The sequence below is a fragment of the Galeopterus variegatus genome, unplaced genomic scaffold (assembly GCF_000696425.1).
Source record: "Galeopterus variegatus unplaced genomic scaffold, G_variegatus-3.0.2 Scaffold5272, whole genome shotgun sequence".
Lineage (NCBI taxonomy): Eukaryota > Metazoa > Chordata > Mammalia > Dermoptera > Cynocephalidae > Galeopterus > Galeopterus variegatus.
The window spans coordinates 195,042-206,728 of NW_007731383.1; the positions used below are offsets into that span (position 1 = coordinate 195,042).

General features: G+C 46.1%; 1 protein-coding gene across 1 annotated transcript in view; it reads left to right on the forward strand.

Moving 5' to 3' along the window:
* The window catches only part of KANK1 (KN motif and ankyrin repeat domains 1), a 38,387-nt gene extending 30,914 nt beyond the window's left edge, over positions 1–7,473 (forward strand). Inside the window, exons 7-10 of the mRNA XM_008589169.1 lie at positions 2,349–2,491; positions 3,161–3,361; positions 5,454–5,552; positions 6,386–7,473. Of these exons, the coding sequence (XP_008587391.1) occupies positions 2,349–2,491; positions 3,161–3,361; positions 5,454–5,552; positions 6,386–6,448 (506 nt within the window). The 3' untranslated portion in view covers positions 6,449–7,473. The remainder of the gene's footprint in view (positions 1–2,348; positions 2,492–3,160; positions 3,362–5,453; positions 5,553–6,385) is intronic.
* The last annotated feature ends 4,214 nt before the right edge of the window (positions 7,474–11,687 follow it).

Below are 11,687 nucleotides of genomic sequence, written 5' to 3' on the forward strand. Positions count from 1 at the left end.
GGAGGCTTGAAGTTTAAACAAAACTGGGTGACGCAGATTCCAGATCTGTTTTGAAAGGTTTTGAGGATGTTCTTGCTGCAGGTCAGCTGCATTTAAGTGAGGTGTATCCCTGGTGATGAATGTGACTCACACTGCCCCCCGAGCTGAACCACGTGGGCTTGGTTGGTTGGCTCTGAGGACACAGAGTGCTGCTCATTGGCCCACAGTTATAGCTTTTTGCTTGTGGATCTCTCTGTGTATCCTTGACAGGCACCGTCCAACTGTCTTGCAGAAGTGTGTGGTTAGCCAGGATGGACACTGAGCAAAGCCACTGTAACAGATTTATGGTAGAATTATCACCATTCCTGCTAAAATATACTCTGCTATGGGGAATCAGCATAGAGCAAAGGAAATGTTATTCTTACATCTAAATCATAATAATGGAAATAGTAGAAATTTGTTGTCCCAGAATATAGCCAGTGGATGAAGTGAGAGAGAGGTACGTAGAAGGGTCCCCTTGAGAAATAGTGAGCTTTCAATTTTTTGTTCAAATGGAGCAGCCCACTGATACAGATAGCCCCCAAATCACTTACGTTTATTTTTGTAATACATACTTTTGCCTTTACTATACAACTGGTACAGTATTCATAGTACCTCAGCCTAATTCATGAGGATACAGTGTGAACCCCTGATTTAGAATATGCAATAAAACTGTCCAGTTTTGCTAAATTGTCTCTTGACCCACTGTTCAATTATTTTTACTGTTCTGGGGATGTTGGATTAATGCAGAGAAGAAATTAATTGCTCGTTCCCTATTTTAGGGGCCACGTTAGGATATAACTTCTTCCATCTCACAAAAAGGAATTTCAAGCCTCCTTCCCTTCAGACTTTCCAGACTATAAACAGAGCTGGCGATAGTATCAGCCCAAGTTATTGTTTAAACAGAGAAGTGGATAATATCCAGGAAAGCTGAAAACAAGTTTTCAGGATTACTCCTGAAAGGAAAAATTTAATATACCCTTGGAAAATTAGAGTGGATAAGATTTCTTGAAAATTAAATGATTTTAATGCCATTGTTGGATAGTTTTGATTAATTACTTTTCTTTCTTTACTTAATTTTTTACTGCTCACCATTATGGGCTGAGATTCTGGCTGCATAAAGTGTGAACCTAGAGTGCTTCAGCATCCGTGAAGGGCAAAGTCCTAGATACTGAGAGCCTCAGAGAGCACATGTATTCACCTGCTTCTCCACCACATAATTTTTTCCTTTCTTTTTCCTTTTCCACATAAAAATGATTTACTTTTGTAAATGCTATAATGTCCTTAGTATGCAGTTGTTTGGGACCTCAAGGAAAGTTTTCATGGTACCTTCTCTTCTCTCTCCTTTATGATAGAAACATCCTAAACATTTTAACTTAATATTTGGTCACACATAAAAGCTACTTTCTAACACTCACCATTCCTGTCATTTCATTAGAAAGTGCCGAAGGAATTAATAAATGCCTGGAGGATAATTTAACCTCTGAAGACTCCTTCAGAATCACAGGAATAGAAAAGGTCTGGCTCATTGGCTCTGTTCGTCCCTGGCAGTTTCTTACAGGGCTACTGCTTTTGTTCTTGGAACACAAGTCCTAGAGTTAGATGTTATGTGATTGGGATTCTGCTTTTAAGAACCCAAACATGTCAGAGCAGCAGTAAATTCAGGGTCTCAGAATGAGTAGGGTTTCGGGCCGGCCTGTGGCTCACTCGGGAGAGTGCGGTGCTGATAACACCAAGGCCACGGGTTCGGATCCCATATAGGGATGGCCGGTTAGCTCACCGGGTGAGTGTGGTGCTGACAACACCAAGTCAATGGTTAAGATCCCCTTATCGGTCATCTTTAAAAAAAAAAAGAAGAATGAGTAGGGTTTCGATAAGTGGGTAACGCCATGTTTCCTGTTCCATACCCAAGCCTTTACAAACCTTCTTTTATTTGTGGTCCTCACTGCCTGCTTCACTCCAAAACAGTGGTTTCCTAAACACAGCTGAATGTCTAGACCCCACGTTACTGTTTATTCTCCAAAGCAACCATTACTGAGAAAAACCTCACAGACCTCCAGGCTTTTGCAGTTCAACCACCAGTTGCAAACAAGACCTGCTGTAGAAGCTCGCTATCATTTCTTTTTCTTTAGGCCTCATGAAATAGAAATGTTTTTTGTTTGTTTGTTTGACATAAACACATCTCTCACATTTCCTTCCGAGTCACTCTTGGTCTCTGACCCCCTGATGCCATTTCACTGGGCTCTTCTGAACACCGTTCCTTCCGTTCCCACGCACAACTGCTGCTGTCAGGGGATGGCTTCTCTCTGAGGAGGCTCATTTCTTTGCAGATGTGTGTAACGTCGATCACCAGAACAAGGCAGGCTATACCCCCATCATGCTGGCAGCTCTCGCTGCTGTGGAGGCAGAGAAGGACATGCGGGTCGTGGAAGAACTCTTCGGCTGCGGGGACGTGAACGCCAAAGCCAGCCAGGTCAGTGCGCTTGCTTCCCATGCTCCCTAACGTGGCTCAGACCGCCTGCAGCAGACGGGCCTACCAGGACCCCTGGGGTGGAGCCGGCATTGACATTGTGCCTCCCACTGTGGCGCACTTTCTCGATGGCCCACCTGTGTCCAGGCACTGCCTGGGTCCTTGCCGACCAAATGCACCAGTGAAATGTGGGCCTAAATTTTACATTGGAAATGCTCCCTCTGCCTTGCCTTGCCTTGCCTCTGCTTGCAGACTTTGCAGGGAAACCATGTAAGGCTGCCTGCATATCAGCGACTGGGGTCCCATCATACACCTGGGGGGTGACTACTGCTTCCTGACTGTCTCTGGGTTGTAGGGTCTTCATGCCAGGTACAGAGTGTTCCAAGTTCACAGCTTGACTTTTAAACATCTTCTGAACTCTCCAGCACCCTGTTGATGAGACAGGTCCTCCAAGCTAAAGTGAAAACTTGACTCCTTACCTTATGATCTTCCTCAACTCAACTCACAAGAAACTAGCTTCCCAGGCCTGCCACCATCTGCCCCAAGTCATTCCAAGTCCCCTTTTTCCCTTCTGGCACCACACTCCTTCCTTTCCCCCAGCATAGCCCCACTCCGGGCCACCCCCACCAGCGGGGTATGCACTCCTGAAGTCTGCTGTCATTTCTTCCCCAGGCGGGGCAGACGGCCCTCATGCTGGCTGTCAGCCACGGACGCATAGACATGGTGAAGGGCCTGCTGGCCTGTGGGGCTGACGTCAACATCCAGGACGACGAGGGCTCCACGGCCCTGATGTGTGCCAGCGAGCACGGCCACGTGGAGATCGTCAAGCTGCTGCTGGCCCAGCCAGGCTGCAACGGCCATCTGGAGGACAACGTAAGCTGTCTCCATTGGCCTCCGGGCCAGGGGCCTAGGGGCTCAGGGAGGGAGCCTCTGAGTGCTGTTAGGCAAGAGGGAGAGAGCAAATCCTCCTTTATTCTCCTCATGAATTGGCATTGCCATCTAGGCCGCCTCCCTTCACAGCCCAGCTTGGCAGCATGTACTATGTGCAAGCTAATATGTGACTAAAGCCAAAGGCAGAAAGATAAATAGACACCACCCCAAAATTCACAAAAGGAAGAGGGTGACTAAATGGGCATGTTTGAGAACCACTGCACTACAGGGCAATAAACAGGCTTATGCCACAGAATCAAATTCAGTGTAGGCCACTCCTAATAAATCCACTAGGAAGAGAGGGCCGGGTCACCGGTCTATCTGGAAATCCAGATTATGAGTCATTAGAAGCTGAGGTTATTAGGTGGCTGAAATTAGTCCCATTATAGTGAAACGCTTTCTCACCCAGATGAAGTGAAGGCAGGTGATCCATTATGGCCTGTCCCAGTGAGTGACTGTGACATTTCCTCAGCCTGGGGATCCAGGCCATCTTGGCTTCTTTAAGCACGTTTTCCTCATCTGCTCCATCTGTTCCCGTCACCATCACTCTAATCTCCTCACCCAGTTCCCAAGCTGTCCCCATTCCCAGACCACACCTTGACTGGGAAACCTTCTACAGAAAGGGGATCCTTCTGGGGTCTCCAGCCAAGGGGGAGGATTACCGAGAGGGGAAGGCACAGGCCCTAGCATTTTGATAGTGAAACACTTCAAGGGTCACAAAGGATGGACTGGGTTGGTTCTGTGTTTGAAAGTTTACCTCTGGGGAGCACAGGTTTGGACCAGCACTTTGCTTAGCTCAAAACACCAAAAAGTTAGAAGGAAAACGTCTTCCTTTGCATTAAACTTCAGATCCATCTGGGCCCAGGCCAGTAGGAGGAACAAACCAGTGGAGGTCTTTGCATGCTTCAAGGGCTGACTAGCTTCTGCGGTCAACTACCTCCACAGGACGGCAAGCAAGCCCCATTGTTCAACTCCCTTAATGTCCCTTGACTCTTGATGGAGGGAGAGTATCCAACTTACCTTTCCTCAAGAACGGTTTATGTTCGATGTGTTTGGGGTTTTGTTTGTTTGCTTTTAATTGTACTCTCTTTCAGCTTAGAATACCTTGTAGATAGAGTAGTAAGAGGCCACAGGGCCACAGTGACTTCCCAAAGTCCTGGCCACCTCAGCTAATTGCCTGCTTCCTTATCCTTAAAGGAGTAGGAGAACATGCACCTGGCCTCTGGAAGAAAAGCAGCTACCAGAATTCTCAGCATGGGAGGGAACGACCATGAGATTCAAACCACATAAATTCACATTGTTTCCTGCTACTAAGGAGCAGAGGGGAATCCTTACTTTAAGACTAGACAGAAAATAAGTTGTGCTGCTCTTTGCTTTGATGTTCCTTTGTATCAGCCTAAATCCCTGCAATTTAATGACAATCAAGCAATTAACTGAAGTTTTTTGTCCCATAGGTAATATTTCCCCTTATATTTCCCTAAGATACATATATGCAAGCCTCCAGGATCAATGCTTACACGAAGATGTTAGTTGTAGCATTAAACAGAGGTGGTTTGGGCTTCAGGATCACAGTTTCCTCCCCAAGAGGAAAGTTAAGAGGTTTTGGCAAATTGCAGGGCCTCAAAACACACACCACGACACTTGTCTGGTCACTTGTAATTATAAGAGAAAAAAGGAACCAAACTATGTTTCTTCCCCTGCCTTCTCCTGCTGCCCTCGTCTGGTGGGCAGAATGGTTGAATAAGAGGTCTTCATGGGGGCCTGCATTTTTTGAGGAGGCGCAGTGTACAGACCACCATGCCACATACTGTGAGGCAGAGACAGGGAGAGGGGTAGTTCTCTGGGCTGTGAATTCCTTGAGGCGGCAGGCTTGCCTTACTGATCTTCACATCCTCAGGCCAGAACAGTTTCGTAAATGACTGAACTATATTTGGGGAACCTTAGCAAAATACTGGGGGGTGTTCTTTTTTTGCCTTTTGGCTGTCTGGAAGTTTAAGAAACCCAACCTGGCTTATTCTTTCCATCTCCCCTTAAGGATGGCAGCACCGCGCTCTCGATAGCCCTGGAGGCAGGACACAAGGACATCGCCGTTCTTCTGTACGCCCATGTCAACTTCGCAAAAGCCCAGTCTCCGGTCAGTGTTGTGCATTTGGCATTTGTAAATAGGCTGAAATCCACCAGACTGGCAGACCCCCTTCCTCAGGGAATTGACAGGCGACGCAGGTTTTATGTTGATTCTGAAAGTGGAAGTTTTAGTCTGGAGCTTAAGAGTTCATCATTTCTGTCCCACCCCGAAGGCCAGGAGAGCTGATGTTGAGCAGAGGCCCGGCCCTGCTTGTCCTTGGGAGACAGATGCTCCCACATCCGCACATGAAGAGTTTTGTTCCATTCAGAATTGTCCAAATGGCATCCTGAGCCCATGGATACATAGCACTACGTTCCTGGCATTGCTCCTAAAGAGGATGGTGGGCAACCTATAGTCCCAGAGTTTACTCTGAGTGGGGAAGCTGACTTCCCAGGACAGCTGGGCATGGCTCTGCTGGGCCCAGCTGGCCTTAGAGCCATGCCTGCTGCTGGTGGACATCTGTCCCATGTTCTCGGCTAGAGATCTCCTGGCTCTGGCTCATGGGTGGTTGTCAGCTGTGGTGGACAAGTTCCTACGTCACAGGGACACATCTGCCTACGGTCACTTTTTTTTTTTTTCCTTTTGTCTTTTTTTCGTGACCGGCAACGGATCGCAACCCTCAGTGTCACGCCCGTACCGGACCGGGACCGGCCACGAGATCGCAACCCTCGGTGTTGCTCCCACCCCTCGCTCAGCCAGTGAGCGGCCGGTCTGTATGTGGGATCCGAACCCTCGGCGGGAGCGCCACCGCACTTCCCAAGCGGCGCACTACAGCAGTGCGCCACCAGGCCGGCCCTATGGTCACTTTTAACACCCATTTTTCTTCCTTTCCTGGTCTCTAGGGCACGCCTAGGCTTGGAAGGAAGACGTCACCTGTTCCCACCCACCGAGGTTCATTTGATTGATTATGTGCAAATAGCGCTGCATGTACATGCCACCATTAAGCTGCTAATTGTTCCTGATGGGGTGACAGATGCTGAATGTATATGTATTGTGCCTGGGCTCACCAGCAAACAGAAGTATAATGCCACGGGCTCAAGGCTGAAGCTTTCACAGTGGGAGTGGAGCCAGCAGGAGACTGCCGACCTGGGCAAGTGTCTGCCATCTTCTGTCTGTGTAGGACACACTTTAACCCGTCTCTGTGGCTGCCAAATCTCTGCTCTGTTATGTGCAGTTGTAGGAAACTGTAACCTGACCTTTTCCTGTCTTCACCACTCCCATCACAAAGAAGTGTCAGGTTCTAACTGGCATTGGGTTTTTTAAATTTTCCACAAATATGAGGGTACTTCAAAAAGTCCATGGAAAGATTTGTATTATCTTTTAGTTCTGTTTTTCCGCGAACTTGTTGAAGTATCCCTGTATTTATATTTATTAAATGTGGAACCATTGGAATGCTCTTCCAAAATTCCATTCCAGGATGGTGGTGTTGATTTTTCTTTGTCTTTATTATTTTAAAGTAAGGAAGTTGAGGTGACCTTGATCATCAGCAACTTGGGCCTGGGCTGCAAGTTTCTGGTTTAAAAATAGAAGATGGAACTCTCTAAAAGTATAAAACTTAACAAAGGAAATATTTTCAGTTGGTTTTATCAAGGTGGATGTATTATATGACTTTTTATATAAAAGGTATCTATATGAAATTGACACAGTATTTTCAATTTTTATATTCCACAGTAATTAAAGACACGAAGAACTACATGTAACGTTACCATATTTTTATTAATAATTGCACAGCCCAGTCTGTAATGATAAAGGTTGAATTGCGTTAGAGGAATCGGCTATATATTTGCCTCTAGAGAAACAGTGTAGTTCTCTTTGTATTTATGGATTCCTTTATACCATGTCACATCTACTTTCGTCCTGTATGTATTTAAATGTTTGAAGTGCCTTAGACTCTTGCCATATTTTCAAAATAAAATTTCATTAAGCTCTTTTCCTTGTCCCTGCTTCATCTGTGACAGCTGTCTGCCCTGTCCTGTTGACTTACAGCAGCAGCAGCAGCGAACACTGACGGATGGATGGAGCTGGGAGGGAGAGCGTGCGCTCGGCTGGTCTCGGGCTCCACTAGGGAGGAGCTGTCTTCTAAGAGCACTTTGCCATTTCCACAGCCTGGCTCATGCCTGAGGTTGCACTTTAGGAGGCTGAAATTTAAGACCTTATTAGGCAAACAGCTCATTGGGCAGGTAATCTCCAAGGGGAGCTTCTGAATCAATTCTCAGGTGCAGAGGCGCTAGTCCTTGACTCTGATTTTGGGTGCAACTGCTGGGCGACTGGTTGAGATGTGTAGTGACAAGAAAGGAGAGACGAAGCCGGACAGGCTTTTTACTTCAGCGTGCTGTTGGCCAAACACATCTGTCTTCAAGTTCGTTTTAAAAAGTAAAGGGAATTGGAACCTTCTCATCAAAATGAAGAAGCGTGACAGCCAAAATTAAATCTAGATGTTTTGGCACAGTTGCTGGTGGTGAATTTTAACCAAGGTCATTTGTGAGAACCAGGTGCACTGGAAAAATATCACCCAGGCTTTTCTTTAAACGTTCCTTCCTCCCTCCCTTTTTAAAATTAAACATTATTGAGCTCAGGAAAGAGGCCAGAGGATAGACTTTTTCCAGAGGTGTTTCATCATAGTTCCTGTTTCACAGGGTTGAGGTTTGCATCTTGTAGAGAAACACATGGGGGAGCTGGGAAAGCAGTGCTGGCGACCAGGCAGACCCGGGCAGTAACAGACTGCTCTCCTGGTACCACGCCAGGGGCTAACACGAGGGCCGTCATCTTCCATGAACTGTGAAAGTGAGGTCTCAGCTACCTGGAGTCAGGAGCCTCTCTTTCCCTCCCAGGACAGATCTGCTAGCCTTGGAATTCAAGCTAAATTTTGGTTTCCGGTGGTTATTCATGCCCGAGTTCGCACAGATTCGAAATGGCACAATAAATTACAGTGGAAGAGAGAGAGTGTGTGTGTGTGTGTGTGTGTGTGTGTGTGTGTGTGTGTGTGTGTGTCAGGTGGTTGGTGGTCCTGGGAATTTTCTTTGTTCCATGTGAGAAAGAAGGGCATTAATATTGTAAATGCACGAGAAAGCGAATCCCTACATCTGCGTTCTGCCATTCAGATTTCTTGTGCTAAATTTTGAAAAATAAAACGAGTGCTTGTTTTATATTTGAGTGAGGTCTTATACAATATGTATCTAACCTCTGGGCAACGTGCACTGGCTTGTGCCTTGTTTGCTCTCATGACACTGGGCACTTAGAACGCTTTTTATCTTGAGATCTCAGCACACTGTACAAACAAGCCTGGTTATCCCCATTGGTACAGCTGCGATTCATCGAGGCACAAGTCCATAAAGGGATTTGTGACAGGAGGCTTGGGCAAAGTCCCCAAGTGAGGCTGGCATAGGGTTGGGGACTCCTGATTTTATTTTCCTGCTTAAGAGAAGGATAAAACTTTAGGTGACGGAGAGCCAATTTCCCAGAAACCCTTGCCCTGGAAATTGAGCAGCTGAAGGCTGGAATCCACCCCAAGACAACAGCAATGGAGCAGCGGGAACTTTGAGACTTTAATGTTAAGAAAGTAAAACTGCAACTGGTCTTGCCACTGTTATGACTAAACTGACAACTGAGCCTCTCATTACAGGAAGGGGGCAGAGTGGGGGTCGGGGTGATTCTGGAGAAATTTACCTGGAACACTCTGTCTAGAATTAGTCCCCCAAATAAATGAAGCAGTAACAGCCCAGCTCTGTGAGGAGGTGAAGGAAAAGATTCACTTGGGAAAATGCTCCCAGAGCTGTCTGCGTGCTCAGCTGCTGTCACACGTGGCTGAACCAACTCCTCCTCCTGTCCCCATAAGCACAGAAGCATGGACCCCTAGCAGCCATGGTGCCAGCCCATGTCGAGCCCTTTCCTGTGTGCTGTCAATACTCTGAAGAACAATTTTATCCCTGACTTTCGTAATACTGAAATACTGCAGGTATGTGACAGTCCTGGCAGGCAGAATCAAGTGAGAGAAGTGCTATTTTTCCCTCAAAGGAAATAATAACTAACCATAATCTTTCTTTAGATTCTAATGGATTCTTTTTGGGGGGGAGTCTGCTAAAAGTAGAAGTACTTTTATTTTTATGATGCTTTTGTGTAAGCGTTCCCTTCCCTTTTGGAGACAGGAGGAGGGGTTGGTTCAATACGTGTGTGACGGGCTGAGCAGGCAGACAGCTCTGGGAGCATCTCTCCCAAGTGAATCTCTTCCTTCTCCATCTGCACACGGAGCTGTACTGTTACTGCTCGAGAAGAAGGCTGTGAACTGTTGCTCTGGCTTTGGAATAAAGACAGTTTTCCATTTTCTTTCTTCTTAACAGATGAATGTTTTTAAAGCCCTGGGCTTTAGCCAGAAACTATCTAATTCTACTTTCTGTGTAAGGAAATTACTAATCATATGTTTGCTCTGCTCCTATTCAGCATGGCTGTAATTGAGAAGATAGCTGATTATAAAAATATATTTAAAGTACATTTTGTTAAAGATTATTACCACAAAAGGATGTGGTTGAGCTGCTAGCCACAGTGCTCCAGAGCTGCACACACTGGAGCTCCATCCCCACCGGCGTCGCGGACTGCCAGTTCCTAGAGTGGAATGAGACCATCACAATTAGCTCTTTAAGTAAGAAAGGTGGAGTTAGCCAGAACTGGTAATGGTATCCTTAAGATGCCTATCCTGAATTCTGCAAGAATTTTGCAGAGAAGCTGGAAAGCAAAATATTTTTTATGGGCACATGCTTATGCAGAAATGTCTGATTTCAAGGACATTTGGGGAGGAGCTGGCATTTTAAGAAAACAGCTGCCTACTTCCTCTCTATTAAGCCCTTTGATGACTTAATAAGCGAGAGGATGGGAAATATGTCCCCAATTTTCAGATAACACAACCTGTATAAGAAACACTCCTAAAGTCCAAACCAGTCTTGTATTTGAGCCAAAATAAGTTCTACAGTTTTTCTCCATTCCCCAACCCAGAAGGAACCAGTTCACTCAGCCCAGAACCACCTGGAAGGGTGAGGCTGTATGATTGAAAGGAAGAGAAAACACCTGAGCTGCAGACGGGCAGCTGCTACTTTGCAGCCAGTAGTATCAGGTAGCCCGATGCTATGTAAAGGTTGATTGTAGGAGACCAAGTGCCAGCAGGGCGGGCCACTTCTCATGTGTCAAGCAGCAGAGATTCTGGCTGTGGTCCCATCTGCTCTGTTATGAAATACTGCATGTGCTTAACTAAACATGTAATAAAGACAATATTCATTAATTAGGTAGAGTCCCTGAGAGTTCAGAGAGCTCATGCCCCCACCCCTGCCTAAAATATGTCACCCTCTTACCCCCCGAGAAAAACCAGTCTTCCAACAGGAAGTTCACTAGGATCTGCTTTCGTGCTTGAGTTTGTAATGCCATCTGCCAGGCCTGAGGTTCCGGTGCCTGGCTGATAAATACTAGATGAATGGATAAGTGTAGAAAACTAATTGAAGTATGGTGTTGAGAGTCAGGAGAGAGTTACCCTTAGGTGGGGGAGGGAGACCGAGAGTGCTACTGAGCGCCTGGTAATGCTCCCTTTCTTAGCCTGTATGGTGGTTGCACTGTGTTCACTTTGGGATCGTTCATTCTGATGTTTACTCATAATTTATATACATTAGCTTCAATTTTTCAAAGTTTAAATAAATGAAAAGGTTTGACCAAATAAGATCTTGGGGGGAGGGTGTAGATTTTGTAGATCTGAAGATCATTAGAAACAAAAAGATTATGAATGTAAAAACTGGCAACTCTTGGCTCTGCTATTTCTTTAACGTTAATATACATCTTTGCACAGGATGGGTGTTGTGGGTGACTCATAAACTTGGGTAGTAGTCATTAGGGCTGGTCTCAGATACTCCAGTCTTTTTCTGGGCATAATGGAGTAGGATGTACTTCCTGCCCACTTTTGACGTTAAGCTTGGCCATGTGACTTGCTTTGCCAGTGAAACATATGCGGAAGTGACAATTCCAGATGGGAGTGCAGTTCACCATATCTGGTGATCATGGAAGCAAGTGTTGAGGTGGACATTCCATCAGTGTCAGTCCCTGAGTGACAGCGTGGAGCAGAGTTCACTTGCTGACCTGTGGTACAGGTATATCATGAGCAAGAAATAA